Below are 22,018 nucleotides of genomic sequence, written 5' to 3'. Positions count from 1 at the left end.
TTAATGACTCTGTTGACCTATTATATTTTATCTGAATTCACCTAGAAGTATCTTTTTCAAGTGATTTTGGAATCCAAGAAACAAAGTAAGATAGCTAAGGGGGTGTTTGGATATAAATTAAACGATAGTTTCAAAAGTGATTTTACGGTATACGAAATAAATATATGAAGGAGTTTATTTCAATTTATGAAAAGTATTTTTTAAAAGCACTTCTCCTAATTTTCACTGGGAAGAATTTTTTTTCTTGGATGATAACTACACATTCTTTTGTCCTTTTCTTTTTTGTTTGTAAAGTGGAACCACCGTAAACCTTAATATTCTAATATCTATGCATCTTTTACTTTATTTTTATTACATATATTATTCAATAATTTTGTTCTGATGTCCACTTTAACTTAAATCGCCTCACATTTGAAAATCTGAAGAATATGAAAGAATAGAAATTTTACCTTTAATACTAAAGATAACCTCAACTAATTCTAATATTTAAAATTAGAGGAATAGTTATTATTATTTTGTTTATTTGGGCAGAGTGGGACCCGGTGGCCGGCGAGAGAAAGTGAAATACAGAGAAACTAGCAGCAAGTGGAGAAGACGAAATATCTCAATCTACACCCGCCAACATGGAATAGACAAAGTCAACCCAGATGAACAAGAAATGAACAGAAATATCTATGAACAAGTAATATGTAATCATGAGTTGCTAAAGAAGGCTAAGCCTTTTACATCCGGTTTCAGAGTTTCAATTCAGTCGGCCGTAAATAGGGAATTCTATTGGTAAGAGTGTCTAATCTCTGCTCCTTTCAATAAAATACTGTTCATTAATAAATTGTTAGCTTCAGATTTCAAACCCACAGGCACTGTAAATAGAGTATAGGTCGAGTTACATAAGGCAGCTCCCGAATTTTAACGAGATAGGTTCCGAATGACAATAATGGAACAAAGATTGGTTTGTATGGGTTAATAGAGTAATTAGCTAATAGAAAGTTGTTAACTTAGCTAATCTCTCTCTCTCTCTACACACACACACACATTCTTTGTCTTAATTATACAATCTAGGTGCGTATTTGTGTCTTACAGTGATGACAGAGGCAATAGGTTTTGATTTGACTAATTTGTACGAGGCAATATCTGAGAACAACTGGCCTGCTGCGAAAGAATTCATTGATCGCCATCCTAGGGCCTTGAACCAAGAACTCGTGGCTTCAACAGGCGAAACACCTCTCCATGTGGCTGTAAAGCTTGGGCATTTGAGCATTGTAGAGGAATTGGTGAGATTAGTTCCACCGGAATACCTTCAAAAACTTGATGCTCATGGCTATACTCCACTTGGAATTGCTGCATCACACGGGAATCATTCCAATAGCAAAATGCTTGGTTGATAAAAATAGCAATGCACTTTCTATTCCAAAGGGACAGCTTAAATTGATTCCTGTTACATTGGCTTTTCGTGTTGGCCTCTGTGAAATGGGACGTTATCTCTATTCTGTCACTCCTTTGCAAGTCTTCAAACCAGAAAATGGCCCTTTGGGTCCTTTGTTTCTCAGAGGCTGTTTCGTCACTGGAGATCTTGGTAATACAACTTACAGCATGTCAACAAATCACTAGTACATGTTTCATTTTCATGTTATTTTGATATTCCATCTCATATACTAAGTGATTATGATATATGAATAGATGTTGCCTTGGATTTGCTTCAATGATGTGGAGAGCTAATTTTTGCTGCCGACTCTAGATACTCAACAATTGAGAATATTGCATTCTATCTTTCTGATTCTCTCAACAAAAGTCAACGTCACTTCTGGAAGCAATGGGTTTATTACTGTTAGTGCATGTAACTCTTTTAAATGTCTGTTTTTCCTTTTTATCCCTGCAATTTTCTACATGCTCTTTTCAGTTATATACAAGCCAAATACTGAATTATGATGATGTGAGTAATGGTATTGAAGCTCAAGTTATTTTAACTATAATCTCGTTTTCATCATGGTATATTCTGTAAAGAAAAGAGCTTGGAACTGAACTGAAAAAAGTGAGAGAACGAACATTTCATTAACAATAGCTGGTTAATATATCAGCTTTCTCAAAATACTATCTAGGTCTAAAAACATATCTTAGACTGATATGACATGACAATAGGAAAAAACAATCTTGTAAATTCTTTTCAACTACTACAAAAGAAACCAAAGGTCTTGCAAAGCCAAAACAAAAAATCAGCAGAATACCTTTGCCTAAGGTAGTCTCATTGCATCAACACTCCTCCTTGAGACTTTGTCTAGGGACTCTAAACTTCCTTCTAAGCTCCTGAAATCTGTCTTTAGGCAAAGCTTTAGTGATTATGCCTGCAACTTGCTTTTTGGCACTGCAATGCACAAGACATATTTCTTGTTCCCTTTCAGCATTTCTGAGAAAATAAATTTTGACCTTCATGTGTTTGGCATCCCCATGCTGCACAGGGTTTCTTGCAATAGCTGATCTACTATCACAAAATATTTGAGCAGCTTCAGCTCGCTCCAGACCCAAATCTGTCAACATCTTTCTTAACCAAATTGCTTGGTTTGCATATTCAACTTCTGTAGATGACTGAGCCACAACCTCTTGCTTTTTAGAGTTCCAGCAAAACAACCTAGAACCAGTAGAGAAAACGTATAACCTGATATATTCTTTCCACCATCTAAGCTTCCAGCCCAATCACTATCCACATATCTAATTAACTTGGAATCTGTAACAGGTCTAACTCTGATGTGCCTTTTAAATACCTCAGCACCCTTTTACCAGCTACATAATGCACCTCACTTGGTTGTTGCATGAATATTGATGATAAATATGCTGCAAACATCACATCAGGCCTTGTTGAAGTCAGGCAAAGCGAGCTCCCTACAGCACTGTTATACTTATACCTCGATGCATCACCCTTGATATATCCTTCATCACATTCAGATAATGTTTTATTGACGACCAACGGAGTATTCTTAGGCCTGTAGCTTTGCATTTTAAAATATCTCAAAAGCTCTTAAACATAAGCTTGTGGAGAAACAGAGATTCCTTGATCTGTCATGAAATCCTGAAAATAGAGCAGCCATATACCTACAAACATACCTTTTCAACTACTACAAAAGAAAGCTTCCATGACAGATCGAACGTCTGGTAAATCCAAAAAAAAAAAAATCAGCGGATTATCTTTGCCTAAAGTATCTAGAGAAAGTCTCATTACATCAATATTTGCTTGAGCATACATGTTTCAAAATAACCATATCCATCTCACCTTTCTCTCCAGTAGCCAAACGCCAGCATTAATAAGTAATTCCCTTCAGTATTATTAGTTGAGATTCCTCTCACCTATTTTTTTATTTTTATGTCCTTTGCTGTATCTTATTCTAGCTAAGCCAAACACTGACAGGCCTTGATACATATTTCATGAAATCTATATACTATCTCTGGTTCTAATTATAAGACCTTATTCGTAGACAAGTAACTTGTGTGAAGCTATTCGAATTTTGTGAAGCTATCATGCGCAAACAAATAATTTTTAAATCCTACCTCCTGTCTTAATTATAAGACCTCATTTTTCCTGTCTTAATTATAAGACCTCGTTAGACAGGAGGTAGAATTTAAAAATTATTTGTTTGCGCATGATAGCTTCACAAAATTCGAATAGCTTCACACAAGTTATTTGTCCTTTAGTTATTAATTTTATCACTTTTACTATTTGAAGAAGCTAATGTTTCTTCATTTCTTTGATCACTTTATGGGTGGAAGACATCAAAATACCATCAACCACGGCCACTAATCATTTCTGTGTAGACATGCAACAAGAAGACAAGATGAGTAACAGAGCCAAAGGTACAATAATATAATACTCTCTATCAGTTGATTGGAAGACGAAATCAAATAATATGGCAAATCTAATAGAACATCTATACCAAAAGATGTAACGAAAATTTTATTTTATTAATCATACATGAAAATCAGGTATGTCAAAATATGAAATTTGAAAACAAAAATCATATCTTATGCAAAAGATGCTAATTGCTCGCATTTAAGTTGAACCTAGCTATTGTGCAATACAAGAAAAAGATAGACCTTCACATGCATATACATGCGTCTGTAATCGTTTTGAATGATTGGGTTGATAAAATTCCATCTCAATAGGACTAAATCTACTACAATTGATCACCTCCCTCCTTTATAATTTGTTTGGTATGTAGCTCAGAAATTCCCAAAACTTAAACGAGTTGCTTTTAAGATTTTTGTTCTCATGATTAAGCCTGACTAATATTAAGTTATACTTGAGTTACCAATTGTCCAGGAATGAAGGAAATACATATGCGGAAGTTGCAACATTCACGAGCAACTGAAATACTAAACCTGGTTTGTAGGAATCTAACACTTCTGAGTGAAGATAAAAGGCATATGATTGCAAAAGCACTGTTGATGGCGGCTAAATTAGGAAATGTTGAGTTTTTGTTTAAGGTATCAACAACAAACCCAGAATTAGTCTCAATGGTCACTTTTTCTCAACAAAAGGGGCATGCTTTCTTCAATGCTGTTGAATATCGTCAAGATGAGGTTTTCAACCTTCTCCGTGGATTTCACTTTAGGAATGTGGTAGCAGTAATGTTCACTAAAAATCACGATAACTTGCTGCACATAGTAGCTAAGTTGGCTCCTGCTTCCCAACTTAACCACATCCCTGGTGCTGCTCTGAAGATGCAAAGGGAATGGCAATGGTTCAAGGTTAGAAGTGAAATTAGATGCTTTTGTGTCTCTGTGTGTGTGTGTTATGCGAGGGAGATTAATATATAAATGAAAATCATTAAATCAGGTGTAACAAATATTTTACTATACAATTTATCAGAAATTTTCTTCTTTCTTTGTTTTTTTTTTGAATTATAGGCAGTAGAGAGTGTGGTAAATCCTGGAATTGAGCTTCGTCTAAACAAAGAAGGGTTGACTCCTCTCGACTATTTCAAAAAGAATCACAAAGTACTCAGGAATGAAGGAGAGAAATGGATAAAGGATACTGCATCTTCTTGCTCAGTTGTTGGTGCTCTAATCGTTACCATTGTGTTTGCCACAGCTTTTACTGTTCCAGGGGGAAACGATCAAGCATCTGGGTACCCAATATTTTTGAAGGAAAAGTTGTTCAAAGTTTTCTTAATTTCAGATGCAGTGTCCTTGTTTGCTTCTACTACTTCTATACTTACATTTTTAGGAATCCTCACGTCACGCTATGCAGAAGAAGACTTCCTTTACTCCTTACCCACAAAATTGATCATAGGCCTTTCTACACTTTTTCTCTCAATTGTAACTATGCTGATAGCCTTTTCCGCAACAATAATCATCATGTGGCAACATAACTCATCACCTTCATATGCTTTTCTCCCTGTTATTATGCTTGCCAGCGTGCCATTGAGTCTCTTTGTTTTATTACAGTTCCCTCTTCTTGTTGAAATAATTTCTTCTACTTATGGTCCAGGCATCTTCCACAAGAAGGTGAAGAAGTGGCCATGAAATGTGTGTGTACTTTAGGCTTTAATTTGCACATTTAGAACATAAAAATGTTGATGCATTAATAGTTCTAAAGTAGTGTGTGCTTTTTAGTTTGCTTCATCCCCCAATCTCCATTTTCCCAAAGACTCCAGGACACATGCTTTTTGGAGCATCACCAGAGAAACAAACAAAGCCATTAGCGGAGTTGATGACTATGTGACAGATCCAAATCTGCGTGGAAGGTTAAGTAGTCACCAACTCACATGCTTTCACGTGGACATCAAACATAAAGAGTTAGGTGGATTGCGATTGTGAATCCAATGTCAGAATTGAGTTAGTTGTTCTGATAGGAACCACTCTAGACCACTAGTTAACTTATTGCATCAGAGAAAATATATATATAATTTTTATTTTCCAGGAGTAAGTGGTTCTAATATAATTTTGCACTGTTATAATCTCTATCTCGAGAGTGAAATGAGAAATAATAATTAAAATGGGACCAATGTGCTGGAGGAAGATGAAGATAAGGTAGAATTTATGATGCGTGGCTTGATAGTGATCAGATGAGACGAATGGAATCATAATGACGGCTCCAAATTTAGGGGGAAAAACATAATTTTTAAGTTTAATTTGATTAAAAAATTTTGTAATTTTAGTAAAACGATTGTGGATGTTACCCCACAGGCATAGATATCTTGATAGTGGGGCCTGATCACCCCATGATCACTGAAATATATGAAATATACTCTCCATATATATAGAGAGAGAGACGATTGGTTAGAATAAAAGAAATGGAGAATTGCAATCAAATCTGAAATAAAAAAATATTGTTGATAATTTTTTTTTCAAGTTTCATTGTAATTCTCTCTAAGAGAAAATTTGACAAAAAATGGTTCATGCATATCTGCATTTAAATATTATAATATACTGATCTTCCCTCTATTTAATTTAAATTATAGAAATTTTTTTCTCTTATTTTTAAAAAATTACATGACTTTCTCTCAAGATCAATATATACACATATACATGTTACACGAATTTCTCATCTAGTTTTGAGATTTTTAACTCTTATTAATGATTAAAGATATAGGTATGGATTCTGGAAATAATCATTGGTTATGACCAGTGGTTATGACCAGTAGTAATTATGGACCTGTTTGAAATGGTGACTAGAACTTTCAAAAATAACTTTTTAATCGTGATTTATAAAATCAAAATAAATATATAAAAAAGTTTTGTTGCGACTGACATTAAAGTGCTTATGAGTACTTATTAAACAGTTATAGATCAAGCCATTCAAATTTGTTCCAGCAGATAGACCAAAAAAAAAAATTGTTCCAGCAGGGCACCAAGCAAATCTTGGAGGATATTCCGCGGTTGGTCTGTCCCTTCTCTTCATTCAAACTTATGGTTTGTTTGTTAAAATGACTTCCGTTGGAATTCTTTGTAACTGTTATTTGACTCCTTTTATCGAAAAAAATTGTTTGTATTCTTTCAATATTTTCTTTTTAACCTGAACAAGCATTTTTTCAGTCTACACTTGCTATCTTAAATGTAAGGTTTACTTAAGCAATGGTAGATCCCAAAAAAAATAAAAATAAATAAAGGGTAACTATTTTACTTGTAAGAAAAGAATTTGTAATACTATTTTTAAAAAAGAATATACTCTTATCATCTAATGATTAAAATATATAATATACAGAATAAGATACCTTAATAAATGGAGGTAATAAGAAAGGAAAAAAAATCTTAATATAAGAGACAAAAAGAAATTAAATGTTACACTTAAAAAAAAAACATTTATTTATGATGACACTGTGATATGCTGATATGATAGAGGAAACTTGTTATGGTTACGGTTTTCATTAAAAAAATCTGGGCATAATTTCTCATCATCATTTAATACATTTAGTACAGGGCATGTGAAGTTTTTTAAAAAATCTTGAATATTGATAAAATATTCCCAAATCCTATCTTATTATGTTTAATTTTTGAAATAATTATTTTGTTATAAAAAATTATTATTTAAGACTAATGATTTTAGTCATGCAAAAAAAGAGACTAATAATTTTAAAGATAAAAGACTAAAAATGTACTTTTTAAAATTAAAAAACTAAAATAAAATTTTGAATAAAGTTAAAGGAATAAATATATATTTTAGTCTATTTAGGGTTCGTTTGGTATGAGAAAAATTGAGGGAAATGGAGAGAGGAAGATTTTTAATGAGCTTATTTTAAAAAATTAAAGAAGTGGGGTTAAAATTTTCTAAATAATTTTTCTTACTCTTTTATCTTACATTTTCTTTTTATCAAAATTTGACAACCCCACTTTTTCAATTTTTTTAAAATAAGCTTATTAAAATTTTTCCTCTCCTCCCCTTCTTTCCCTTTCATTTCCCTCATACAAAATATATCCTTAGAGCATTCTCCAAAACTTGCCAAGGCCCCCCCCCCAAAAAAAATCCTATAAGGAGTGGATCTAATTGATCCCGTAATATTGATCGTCTCTAAAAAGTTTTAATTTAAAAAATTTCAATTAATATTAAAATAGCCTAAAATACATAGAACTTTCCTAAATTTTAAATAAATTGCATGTAATCTTCCTTATATTTAAAATTTAAAATTAAAGACCGTAATATTTCATATTTTAATTGTTAATTTCTCTGCTGTTAAAATTAACGGTTTTCACCATGTCAACCTTTTATATTTTTTATTATATGCCATGTCACTTAAAAAATAGCACTTGCAGTTTAGAAAATAAATTTTATATTTTTTAAGTACTTAAAAAGAAATAATTAATTACTTTCAAATATATAAAATATTTAAATATATAAAATATTCAAAATATTTATTTAACTGAGTTTTTTTAGATAAAAAATTTTAAATTACTTCAAATTACATATCGCATGACAAGTATTATTTTTTAAATGACATGATATATAATAAAAAAATAATAAAATTTTGATGCCAAAAACCACTGCCTTTAACGATAATTTTAACGATAAGAAGGTTGATAATCAAATAATTAAACATTAAAGTTCTTAAAGGTGAAGGAGATTTTACGACCAAAGTTTTTTGGGAATTTGATGCATTTTAGCCTTTAATATATAAACTTTTAAAAGTAATAGTCCGCTGACATTAATCAGCAATTACAGGATATAACATCATACATGAACGAAAAACTGAAACAATGCGAATACTTCTGCCATACTTTATATAAGTTCTTAATTTTTATAAATAAAAATTTTCCACAATTTAAAAACATCTATTAAAGAAAGTAAATACCATATCATAATTAAATTTATTAAAAAAATTGGGCTTAAAAAATTTAATTGATATTAAACCTATACCATTATTTTAGTTTTTGTTTTAAAGAATGAGTCCCATAAAAAGGATTGAGTATTTAATTAACGGGTGTTTGAAACAACTTTTAACAGGTAATTTTACAGAGTTTGAGATAAGTATATGAAAAAAGATTAGCGGAGGCTGATCACCCCATGATCACTGAAATATATGAAATATACTCTCCATATATATAGACATTTGGTTAAATAGGATGAAAGAAATGGAGAATTGTAATAAAATCTCAAGTAAAATATATTGTTGGTAATTATTTTTTTTACTTAAAGTTTCAATGTAATTCTTTCTAAGAGAAGATTCGACGAAAATGGGTCATACATATCTGCATTTAAATATTACTACCTCCAATCCTAAATACTACCTTCCGTTCTTAATACAAGATCTTGTTTGACTTTTATTTTAGTCTTAAATATAAGACCCTAATCCACTTTATGTCTCATATTTATATATTTTTTTCAAAGTAGTCCTTCTAACAATAATAGTTCTAGTCAATGCATTTAATTAGCAAGGATATTTTAGAAAAGACAACACATATTTAGGACAAATAACTAACTCAACTTACTTTCTTAATCTCCTCAAATTAGTCAATTGGCTCTTATAATTAGGACCGGAGGTAGTATAAGGGTTAGTTGACTAACTTGAGTAGGTTAAGAAAATAAGTTAAGTTAGTTATTTGTAATAAATATGTGTTGTCTTTTCTAAAATATCCTTGCTAATTAAGTTTATTGGCAAGAATTACTATCATTAGAAGGATTATATTGGAAAAACATAAATAAATATTTGAGACAAAATGGATTAGGGTCTTATATTTAGGACTAAAATAAAAGTCAAATGAGGTCTTATATTAAGAAATATACAGAGGTAGTATAATATACTGATCTTCTCTCTATTTAATTTAAATTATAGAGACTTTTTTTCTTTATTTTTTAAAAATTACACGACTTTCTCTTGAAATCAATATATGCATATATATATATATATATATTACACGAATTTCTCATCTAGTTTTGACATTTTTAACTCTTATTAATGATTAATGATATAGGCATGGATTCTGAAAATAATCATTGGTTATGACCAGTAAAGAAGTATTTGTTTGAAATGACAGTTAGAGCTTTTAAAAATAACTTTTTAATCATAATTTATAAAATATAGATAAACATGTAACAAAATTTTGTTTTGACAGGCATACAAATATTTATAAGTACTTATTAAACAGGTCCAGATCAAGCCATTCAAATTTGTTCTTTTTTTTTTTTGATAATAATGGGGTACACCTTACAGCGTCATTCAAATTTGTTCTAGCAGGGCACCAAGCAAATCTTGGAGGATATTCCACGTTTGGTCTGTCCTTTCTCTTCATTATCTTGCTCATTAATGTTTTGTTTGTTAAAGTGACTTCCGTTCGACTTCTTCTATGTAATTGTTATTTGAATCCTTTTATGGGGGAAAAAAATATTTTTATTCTTTCAATCTTTTCTTTTTAACCTGAACAAGTATTTTTACAGTCTATACTTACTATGTTAAATATAAGATTTACTTAAGCATTGGAAGATTCCCAAAAAAAAAACAAAGGGTAAGTATTTTACTTGTAAGAAAAGAATTTGTAATGCTATTTTAAAAAAAGAATATACTCTTACCATCTAATGATTAAAATATATAATATACAGAATTAAAGATACCTTAAATCCTCAATAAATGGAGGCAATAAGAAAGAAAAAAAAAATTAATATGGGAGATAAAAGGAAATAAAATGCTACACTTAAAAGGGAAAATAAAAAAACATTTATTTATGATGACAGCGTTATATACTGATATGACAGGGAAAACTTGCTATGGTGACGGTTTTTCATTAAAAAAAACTTTGGCATAAACTTCTCCATCATCATTTAATACAAAGCATGTGGAGGTACCTAAAATATACTTTTAAGTTTTTAATTTTATGTAAAATTTTAATTTAGTTTGTTGACTTTAAAATATATATTTTTACTTTAATCCCAAAACTGTTAACAAAAAATAATGATATTAAAATTTTAAATGTTGATAAAATATTTTCAAATATTATTATATTTAAGTTTAATTTTCAAAAAAACTATTTTGTTATGAAAAAATTATTATTTAAGAGTAAAAAATAAAAAAAATAACAATTTTAAGATTAAATGATTTTAAAATATACTTTTTTAAAATTAAAGAACTAAAAAAAATCTTGTGTAAAGTTAAATAAACAAGTATATAGTTTAGCCTATTTGGATAGAGTATTCTCCAGAACTTGTCAAGTCCCTCCCAAAAAAAAAAATCCTCTAAGGAGTGGATCTAATTAATCCAGTAATATTGATCATCTTAAAAAAAAATTAATTTAAAAAATTTCAATTAATATTTAAAATATGCTAAAATAAATAAAAATTTCCTAAATTTTAAATCACTTGCATATAACCTCTCTCATTTTTAAAAGTTTAAATTAAGAACCATAATATTTCATATTTTGATTATTAATTACTTTGCTATTAAAATTACCGTTAAAATTAAATATTTTTACCTTATCAACCTTTTATATTTTTTATTTTATGCCATGTCATTTAAAAAATAGCAGTTGAAGTTTAGAAAAGAAATTTTAAATTTTTTTAAGTACTTAAAAACAAATACTTAATTACTTTAAAATATATAAAATATTTAAATATAAAAATATTTAATTGATTTTTTTAGAAAAAAATTTTAAATTACTTCACATTACATATCACATGACAAGTGTTATTTTTTAAATAACATGATATATAATAAAAAATATAAAAAATTTTTGACATGGTAAAAACCACTGCCTTTAACGATTAGAAGGTTGATAATCAAATAATTAAGCATTAAAGTTCTTAAAGGTGAAGGAGATTTTACAACCAAAGTTTGTGGGGAATTTGACGCATTTTAGCCTTTAATATGTATAAATTTTTAAAAGTAACAATCCGCTGACATTAATAAGCAATTGCAGGATATAACATCATGCAGGAACGAAAAACTGAAACAATGTGAATACTTCTGCCATACTTTATATAAGTTATTGATTTTTATAAATAAAATTTTTCCACAATTTAAAAACATCTATGGAAGAAAGTAAATACTATATCATAATTAAATTTATTAAAAAATTGGGGTAAAAAAATTTAATTGATATTAAACCCATACCATTATTTTAGTTTTTGTTTTAAAGAATGGGTCCCATAAAAAGGATTGAGTATTTAATGAAGGGCTGTTTGAAATAACTTTTTATAAATAATTTTACAGAGAGTTCGAGGTAAGTACACACAAAAAATTCTGTCCTGACATGAATATGTATATATATTTTTAAGTACACCTTCTAAAACTGAAACATGAGTTCTCCTATTCTTTTATCGGTTAAGTGGGTGTTTAGATAAATACTAAACTATAATTTTAAAAGTGATTTTACGGTATATAAAGGTAAATATGTGAAGAAGTTTGTTTCGATTTAAAATTTTTTTTTTTTAAAAAGTACTTTCACCACTTGCCAAACACCCCCTAAATCAAGTGAAGTGAAGTGAATATAATTGTTGGCAAAAAAAGTAAACATAATTATTTGACCCTTACAATCTTCCATTTATTTCAATATATATATAAATAAAATATCGAATGAGGTGTCCGTACATATCTTGTTGGCAACTGGCAAGAGAGAGACCGGTAAGTACTGAAAGATGATATTAATTATAATAAAATATACTGACTATCCTTTTATTTTATCCCAGTTATATAAACCTTCTTTTTATTTTGAAAACGTATATAAACCTCCCTTACAGTTAAAATGTATGTTACACAAACCTCCCTTCTATATTTAAGATTTTATTTTCATCCACCCAAACTGCTAGTTAACTGTTAAATTTGACTTTAAATTATTTTTTTTGACCAAAATACCCCTTTTTAAATTAATAATTATTTAGACATTTATATTTTCCAAAAAATGTTTTTATAAAATCAAAAAATAATTATCTTTAAAATTTCTAATATGGTATAAAATTTATTAATTTTGATCTAAATCATAAGATTTCATAATTTCCATATTTTACCTTAAATCATAAAATCAGTTAAGCCTTAACTGAATGAAATTGATGTAACTGTAAAAATATAATTTAGGAATTTATTAGAATGAGGAGTAAAATAATAAATAAATTTTATTTTGATATAAATTTCAGTTAAAAATAATATTCTTAGAATATTTCTAACAGTGTTAATTAATTGAACTAAATTGTATGTTTTTAAAATAAATGGAAGGCTTGTGTAATTGATACAAACTAGAAGGGTAGTGATAGTATTTTACTCTATTAATTAACTGAATATTTTAACAAGCATTTTGTTGGGCATAATTAAATCCCGCATGATTTCATTGCTCTAGCAATCCAAGACCGAATATTTTAACAAGTTTGAATCATCTTACTTTTAATTCTCTTAATTTGTCTCAATTAAAAATTTTAGTCGTCGGGTGAATATTACAGTTTAGTAAATCATTTTTATAAAAATGTATTTTAATTCAAATGAGAAAGATAAAAATATTGCACTCTCATAATTTTTTTAAAAGATTAACAATTCAGGTCAAATCAGTGACTGAAAATTAAAATTGAGACATTGTGAGGATTATTTACTTTAGATTATTCTCGATTGAACTATTAAATCGGAGAAAAAATTTAAATTCACATTTTAACTTCAACTTCCCCAATAGGGAGAGGAACAAGTAGATAATAATTCCTTGATCTCGAAGTCTCAAAACTATAGCCATTTTGTTGTCACAGTACATGAAATGATCGATACATGATTACATGTGGATAATATGGCCAAAGTTATACCTGCATGAAAATTTATAGCGATAATGAAACGCAGACATGTAACATTCAGAAATCGCTGGTGAGGATAGGACAATAAATGTGATAATAAATAATCAAACCAATAAAAGGGGACGATCAATAGTGGGCAAATTATATTACTCCTCTTGTCCTATTTATAAGACAGAGAGAAGTTTTTTCTTAGTCTTATTTATAAGTCATTTTATTAAATTTTAAGTATGAATATACTATTTTATCTTTATTAATTATAATGTAGATAATTTTTTTTGGAATGTGCATATATTAAATAGGGATAAAGTTGAAAAGTTATTATATTTTAATGAAGAGTTGATACAATTTATGGTTTTTCTTAATCTATATAAAACATGTATAAATAGGACTAGAGGAGTTCATGTTTAGAAAGGTACATAAAGATAAGCATACATTGACAAAAGAAAAAAATAAATAAATAAAAGTTTAGACAACGATTCACAAAAGTTTTAATATACAAATTTCAACTTATAATTGATTTTTTTTATTTTTAAATATGTAAAACTATTTAATTTTAAAATTTAAAGAAGAAAATAGTCATAATCTTTCCGCAATAAAGGCCCCAACCTCTTGATGCAGTACAATAATTCATATGTTGATAACAGCCATACAAAATCATGGCCCTCTTACACAAAAGAAAAAGAAAACTATACAAAAATATAGCTGTGCTAATATGGTAGGTGCCCAGGTCTTCGGTCCTTTTTTTATTTTTTATTTTCATATAGGTTAGAGTACACTTAAGTTACTTTAAGCTTGAAACTAATTTCTGTCGGGTTAAGAACGTTAAGATTAAAGTTTTTTCAGCAAGTATGTTTTTTAGGATTCAAATTTGTATTCTCTTTCTTACGGGGTAAGATCGCTTATCACATATCAACTAGCAGCTTATTAGGAAAAAATGATTTTAATTTTTATTGAAAATTTGACCTTTTTAACAGCCCCAGTTCATCGCAATTAATCTGTTATCTTATATAAAAATGCATTCAAATATTTCATATTAATCAAGCGCCTAATTAAAATTGATACAAATGAATGCCTATTGAAGTAATAAAAAAAGGATTTGGAATACGTTGCGAAGCAGGTCGTGGTGCTTCAAAGCACCGCAAAATTCCTATATAAAAGGGTTAGGGCTAAAGCCTTCTTCGTTGTCCATGCAATAGGCTTCGCATTATATATCTTTCTGGTTTCTATCAAAAGAGAATTAAGATGTCTCATCTTGGGAAGACCGAAATAGACGTCCACCTGAATGCCTCTGCCCAGAAGTTTCATGAAATGTTCACCAGCAATCCTCATCACATAGCCAACATTAGTTCTGCTAAAATCAAGTCTGTGACTAAGCTTGAAGGTGATTTCTCAAAAGCCGGCTCCATCGTTGTCTGGAATTACGTTCTTGGTAAGCTCAAACTGTTATTTAGAGAGATACAGCACTATATATGTTTAGGTACTTCTTTTTGTGTGTATGTGTGAAGCTGATAAAAATAAATGACTGAAGAATTTCTGTTACTTATTCTTATCACTTACTCACCACTGTAATCATCTGATATAACAGATGGGAAGGAGGGGGTGGCGAAGGATGTGATCGAAGCTGTGGATGCAGCTAAGAACCTGATAATTTTCAGGGTGATAGAGGGGGATTTCCTGAAGCATTACAAGAGCTTTAAGTTCATAATTCAAGTGAGCCCAAAGGCAAAAGGAAGTGTGGCTCACTGGACTCTTGAGTATGAGAAGTTGCATGGGAGAATCCCAGATCCACACACTGTGATGCAGTTGGCGACAGAACTGAGCAGAGAAATTGATGCAAGCCTCACCCAGGGACAGCACAGGAAGAACAGTTATTGGGGAAGGCGGGAGTTGATGTGCACATTAATGCTTCTGCAGACAAGTTTCATGAAATGTTCAGCAGCAAGCCACACCATATTCCCAATATTTCTCCTGCTAGAATTAGAGATGCTATTCTTGAAGGAAGTTGGGGCAAGGTCGGTTCCGTTATTACCTGGCATTACGTCCATGGTACGTAACTTCTCAACCACCTCTCTCTCTTTCTCTGTCACACACCCACACAGTTAATTCAGTTAATTGAATCTGTTTTATAAATGTTGAACATGATGCTGATTTCAAGAACGAATTTGTGGTGTATTTGTGAATTGTGCAGAAGGGAAGAACCGTGTGGCTAAGGTGGTGATTGAAGCCATAGATGCAGACAAGAATCTGATCAGTTGGAGAATTGTGGAGGGAGATATCCTCAAGGATTTCAAGGCCCTGATTACTACCTTGCACGCAATTCCAAAGGATAAAGGGAGTTTGGTGCATGTCATCCTGGAATATGAGAAGCTGAAAGGTCACATTCCTGACCCTCACACTCTCATAGACTTGGTAGCTGAAGTTGTCAGAGACATTGATGCTCATCTTGTTACCCAGTAGTAGCCATCTTTGAAGCTTATCTTTAGCTCTACTATATATTGATCTTATTTATATTTTCAGATTTCTGAGCCATGCGATTTGAGTCTCATTGACTTCCTAGAGCATCTCAATTAAGGTGTTAAATTTCATAGAAGAAAGGTACAATGTGTGCGAGACGGTGAACCTCGCATATTGCATCGTTTTCTTTTATTGAAATCAACACTGTTAATTTCTTAAAAAATTGAGAGATTCAAATCCTCAACTCCAGCGCGTCCGTCCTTGTGGATGTTATATATACTCCATTGTGTGTAATAAAAACAGCTTCCATCAGAAGTTGTTTCTAATGCTCGTATATTGCGATCAGCTGTAATATGTGATTGTAAGCTATGAAATCGATGGTCGAGTGTTAATTTGCTCCTGCCTTCCAATCTGGTTTACCATAAAACTCTAGTTTTTCTTTTCACTTGCTAATTTAAGAGTATCCATGTCCTAATTAGCTTCATTTGACAAAATGGGTCGGAGGAGTACCAAAAGAACTTTTTCTTTTGAGACATTATCCAGAGAAATCTTCAATACCAAACGGTCAATTAATTAATTTGACAAAATCAGATCAATATATATGTGTGTGTATGTCCCGAACATGCAAAATGAGGACAATACACACATCTCCGGAATAAGACTAGTTGGTTTTCACATTATTATTGTAATAATATGAAAACATGCGACTGAAAGACTAGAAAGCATAATAATAGGACTAATAATGATGGCTGCTGAGAAAGCCATCATCATAATTGCAATGGAGAGCAAAATGTAGAAAGCCATCGCCATCATCTTTTCCTTTCTCTGTCTTCTGGGTTTTTGTAAAGTAAGCGCTAATTTTTTTACCAAAAAAGAAAAAGTAAACATTAATCATATCTCTATTTCGGATAGGATATAATGCTCGAAAATATAATTCATTTGTCTATTTGGGATAATCCAGGACGTGAAGTAAGCATTTATCAGTGGAATTATATTGATAAATTATTTTTAATTACTAATTTTTTATATCTTCTTTTAGGACCACCATTTTTTATCTGAACGTAGAGAATTAAGTAATCATTAAGTGCCCCACATCTAAACAAATAATGTATCAATCTTCCATGATATATATATATATATATGGAGTTAAACACAATAGCCATTTGATAGAGAGGGGGAGGGAAGTGGAGAGGCTATTTCTCGTATCTAAATCTTCAAAATGTGCACAATGTGTAACGTTCTGAGTTTTATTGGGTTTTAATAGCCTCTTTTTGGTTGATTTTGAGGATAGATTAGTGATTTAACCTTGATCTTGGTGTTTGGCTTGGGATTGAGGTATGTTGAAGGAATAGGTGAACAATTCCTCTCAGGGTTTGTTCACCACGGTGAAGTTTTACTTCGCCGCGGTGTTTGGCTTGGGATTGAGGTATGTTGAAGGAATAGGTGAACAATCCCTCTCAGGGTTTGTTCACCACGGTGAAGTTTTACTTCGCCGCAGCGAACCGGGAGTTCCAGGGGGAGTGTCCTTTCGGGAAGGTTTCGCCGCGGTGAAGTTAGGGGTATGCCGCGGCGAAGATTGGAGTTCGCCGCGACGAAGTCAAGTTTTCAGGCGAGTAATCCCTCTCGGGATTAGTTCACCGCGGCGAAGGGGGTCGAATCTATATAGTCGCAGGAGGGGTCAGATGTGCGAAAAATAGAAAATCTGAAGGAAGAGAGAGAGGCTCTGTTAGGGTTTTGAATTTTTGGCTTGGATGGGGCATTTCTAAGGATCCATTACCTCAAGTAAGTGATTTTAACCTCTAATCTACTTTCTTTCTTGGAATTTCTGAGGATTTATGGTGAAACCCTAGAGTTCTCTAGGTTGTGATGGAATTGAGGTTTTTGACCGATTGTTTTGGGTTTAATTGATTGCTTTGGGTTAGTCTAAGTATTTAATCGGTGTAGTTTTCTTGGATTTAAAGAACTTTGAGTTTTTGAAGTTGGGTTTATGAAAATGGGAGGTTTGTGATTGAGGATGATAATGTGGAGGTTGATTTTGAGTTTTGTTATTTGGGTTATGTTAAGGAGGGTTAAATTGGATGTTTAATCGGTTTAGAATGTTGTTAAGACTTCAATTGTTCAAATGAGATGTTTGAATGTTGAATTCCTATAGTGGGTCCTTGAGGTTATGAATTTTAATTGATGTTTGAAAAGGAATTAAGGTTTTAATGGATTTTTATGACCTTGGAGTGTTGCCTTGATGGTTATACCCTTTTTAGTTGGGTAGAGTTTTGGTTGCAGCTAGGAATTGTGTCCCCAAGTGTTGTTTTGGCCACATTATTAGTTGAAAGCTAACACATGATGGTTGTGTGCTTGTGTAGACCGGTTGTGAGCCTTGTTGGTGGACGGGGCCGTATTGTTGGTTTGTTATTCCTTGCTCAGGCGAGAGGTAACTACTTTCCAATCATTTGTACATGCTTTTGTGGTATTGTGAGTGGATTTATGTTTTGTGCTTCGAGTAACAATTGTGTTCAAAGTGTATGTTGTATACTGAAAAGGAAAACCATCTTGTGGGGTTTCAATTGATATTGAATGAATCTGGAACTTGTGAAAGATAGGCCACTGAAAGAAGTTAATTGTGAAATGATCATTTACTCTTTGATTACGGTTTGAGCATGATGCATGAATTGGGAATTGGTGAGAGTTTTGATTGTTACTACCACGTGGTAAGGCCTCCATTAATGCATGATGGTTGGCTCTTTACGTTCCCCATAGTGAGGGATAGGCCTTTTGGCTCCTTACGTCCCCCAGAGTGAGGGATAGGCCTTTTATGGCTCCTTACGTCCCCCATAGTGAGGGATAGGCCGGGTTTGGCTCTTGAAAATCCTCCAAAGTGAGGAATATGGTTGATGGGATTGCACCATTTCACTTGCTTGACTTTTTGTGGCTATCATTTATCATATTACTTGTGAACTACCCCACTTGACACCTCACGAGCACCTATTTAGTTGTACCTTGAATTGGAAAGGCTGGTTACTAGGACGTTGTCTCACCCCATGGTTTACAATGTTTTCAGGTAAGGGTTCTAGGCGTGTACTATCGGGAAGAGACGCAGAGGCTTGAGCTTGATTAGCTTTAGGCCTCTAGCCCTTGTATATGTATGGCTAGTCGTATATTGCCACATTTAGGGCCCCTTTTGAAATATTTTGATTGTTGGTCTTATTGTAAACTGGAAGAAATGTTATCTCCTTATTTTTGGTTGGCCGGAGGACATTTCTAGTGTTTTGTGAAACTTTGATATACATTGTTGGAAACCAATTGTATGGGCTGATGTTGATGTCTTTTGTTACCCGGGCCGGAGCTCAGAGGCCCAGTGGATGTTAATGAATGATTTTAGTTGCATGCAACGGAGTTTGAGTTTGAACCGAGTTTAAATGTTAATTGCTAAAATTATGCAATTTTTTTCTACTATGATACTTTGTTGTAACAGCTTTCCTTTTCTACCATAGTAGTGATTTTATGACGAGTTTATAATGTTTCGAGGTTAAGGGTTTTACACAATGCATATATAGTAAGACATGTGAATTACACATAATACATTTTTCTTTCAAATAATCCTTCAAAATGCATGTAGCAATTACATGTTGACGCTCATCAATGGCCTTGATTATGCCAACTAATAAATTTTTCTTTGCAATTATGGCACCAATAATCATTAGAAGTAATGTTCTAAATATTCAAAGGCTGATGCACACATCGTTAAGTTACTTGGGCTAAAAATAAAAGCGCGCAGCTGGTAATTTAATACACATTAAGATAAACGAGAGAAGCTTTATTTCAATAGAAAATAATACATACATAGTAAGACATGTGAATCACACACAGAGTTCATGGCCACTTTTCCACCTTCTTCTTGAACAGGCCTGGACCATAAGTAGAAGAAAATACTTCAACAATAAGAGGAAATTTGTAATAATACAAAAAGGGTTACTGGAACACAAGCAAGTATAGGAACAGGAAGAATAACCCATAAACATGATGAGTTATATTGCAACATGATCATTATGGCTGCTGAAAAGGCAATCATCATAGTTGCAATAGACCAAAAAAGTGTAGACAGACCTATTATCAATTTTCTAAGTAGTGAGTAATGAAAGTCGTCTTCCACATAGCGAGATGTGAGGATCTCTAAAAATGTGAGTACGGAAGTAGTGGAAGAAAACAAGAAAAGTGCATATGAAATTAATAAAAATTTAAATAACTTTTACTTCATAAACATTGGGTACCCTGAATCCTGATTGTTCCTTTTGGGAATTGTTATAGTTGTGGCAAACACGATGGTAACAATTAGGGCCCCAACAACTGAACAAGAAGATGCTGTTTCCTTCATCCATTTTTCTCCTTTAGCCCTCAACCCCTTGTGGTTTTCTTTTAAAATTTGAGAGGCCTCAGCTCCTTGTCGTTTACAAGTAGCCTTCGTCTAGGATCAACCACAGTCTCTACCGCCTATGTTTACAAAAAATAAATAAATAAACAATAAATAAAAGACACAAAGTAGCAAAATAGAAGTTATGATTAATTGTATATTAAAATATTTGATGCATATAGGATAATTCATTGTTATTCTTTCATTCTATGTGTATACAAAGAATTAAGCTATGTCATAAAATCAATTTACTTTTTTTGCTAGTTCACAATCAGCAAGTATCAACAGATGTGTCCGTGCATGAAAAAAAAAATCCTCAAAGAAAAACATTTCCTTCATTGGTCAATTTTGTTTATTAATACCGCGCCATACAATGAATCCTAATTATTAGCAAATGAAGCACTCCATCCCACAAATCTTCTTTCCATTTATTTTTTATGTCATTTGCTATCATTGCTGCCGCCGTGTTCTTAAAGCAAAAACCACGGAGGAGGTTGAAAATCTTAGCTTTACGACATTAGACAGCCACGAAGAAAAAGGGCAAGTAACTTGAGTGACCAAAAGTGACTTGCGAGATTAATTCCGGGTTTGTCTTCGTCATTCTCAACAAAAACTCAACATTCTCTGCTTTTGCTGCTTCAATCATTGCTCCTCCAATCATACGCCTCTCTTCTTCGTTCAAAAACATCAGGTTCTCATAAACTAGGTTTAGAATTTCAGCTGCTTGGGCATACTGCAGCTTCATCTCATATATTTCCTTCATTATTCCTGCACCACTGGTAACTCAAACACAGCTTCATGTTTTAATCATGAGAACTCAAACACACAGATGGTTTGTTTGTGTGGATATACAAGTTACTGTTCGCTCCGCAAGTGCACGAGTTGTGACAAGTAATAAAGTGATAAGTAGAGTATCGTTCCCACGAGGATTTGGTTTCAAAACCCGGTCAAGTATCAATTATCACATTTTCACTTAATTTGAAATACAAATATCAAGAGTGAAAGCAACTATTTATAAAATTAAAAATTAACAAAAACAAAAAGTGATTCTTCAATTCCAATGACTCAAAGTGACCTAGAATTATTTATCCCTTTTATATTTCAAAAGTACTCAATTAAATCCCCATTGTATTTGCTTCTTAATTATAGATTATGCTAGCCAAGGACACTAAATTACCTATAAGTGCTCTCTCAAGTCTCCAAATAGGTGTTTAGCTCAATTAATTCCTTAATCTCTTAATTAATTAATTAATTAAGTCCCAATTTTAATTGCAAACCTTATGTGACTATGTGAGGTTAATGAGTATATCTCTATCTCATTAACAAAACCATCCATCCAACTCGCGAATTTCAAGTTCTCACACGATTAAACTCAAGTTCTATACTCAACTTAGTCCTCTCAAGCATCAATCAAGTGAACCCAACAATCTCATTTGTGGCCAATCAACAAGAAGCACTAAGTATAGAGTAAAATCAGCAAA

At 31.8% G+C, this 22,018-nt stretch overlaps 3 protein-coding genes and 1 long non-coding RNA gene across 4 annotated transcripts in view; 3 read left to right on the top strand and 1 right to left on the bottom strand.

The window, feature by feature from the left end:
• The window catches only part of LOC114712190 (MLP-like protein 28), an 89,097-nt gene that overhangs the window by 10,189 nt on the left and 56,890 nt on the right, over positions 1 to 22,018 (top strand). The window lies entirely within an intron of this gene.
• LOC114712195 (uncharacterized) overlaps positions 1 to 22,018 on the bottom strand; it is a 79,959-nt gene that overhangs the window by 2,053 nt on the left and 55,888 nt on the right. The window lies entirely within an intron of this gene.
• Positions 1,027 to 5,525, top strand: LOC114712188 (uncharacterized). The gene is made up of 3 exons (XM_028896661.1): positions 1,027 to 1,573; positions 4,307 to 4,734; positions 4,894 to 5,525. Exons 1-3 carry the CDS (start codon positions 1,309 to 1,311, stop codon positions 5,509 to 5,511), a joined length of 1,311 nt encoding a protein of 436 aa, XP_028752494.1. The 5' UTR covers positions 1,027 to 1,308; the 3' UTR covers positions 5,512 to 5,525.
• LOC114712193 (MLP-like protein 43) lies at positions 14,811 to 16,530 on the top strand. The gene is made up of 3 exons (XM_028896667.1): positions 14,811 to 15,107; positions 15,264 to 15,724; positions 15,867 to 16,530. Exons 1-3 carry the CDS (start codon positions 14,921 to 14,923, stop codon positions 15,894 to 15,896), a joined length of 678 nt encoding a protein of 225 aa, XP_028752500.1. The 5' UTR covers positions 14,811 to 14,920; the 3' UTR covers positions 15,897 to 16,530.

The sequence above is a fragment of the Neltuma alba genome, unplaced genomic scaffold (genome assembly GCF_004799145.2).
Source record: "Neltuma alba isolate B1F8T4 unplaced genomic scaffold, ASM479914v2 tig00011340_pilon, whole genome shotgun sequence".
In the NCBI taxonomy this organism is placed as follows: Eukaryota; Viridiplantae; Streptophyta; class Magnoliopsida; order Fabales; family Fabaceae; genus Neltuma; species Neltuma alba.
Note: the sequence above shows the minus strand (reverse complement) of the source record. Positions and strands in the feature narration are given on the sequence as shown.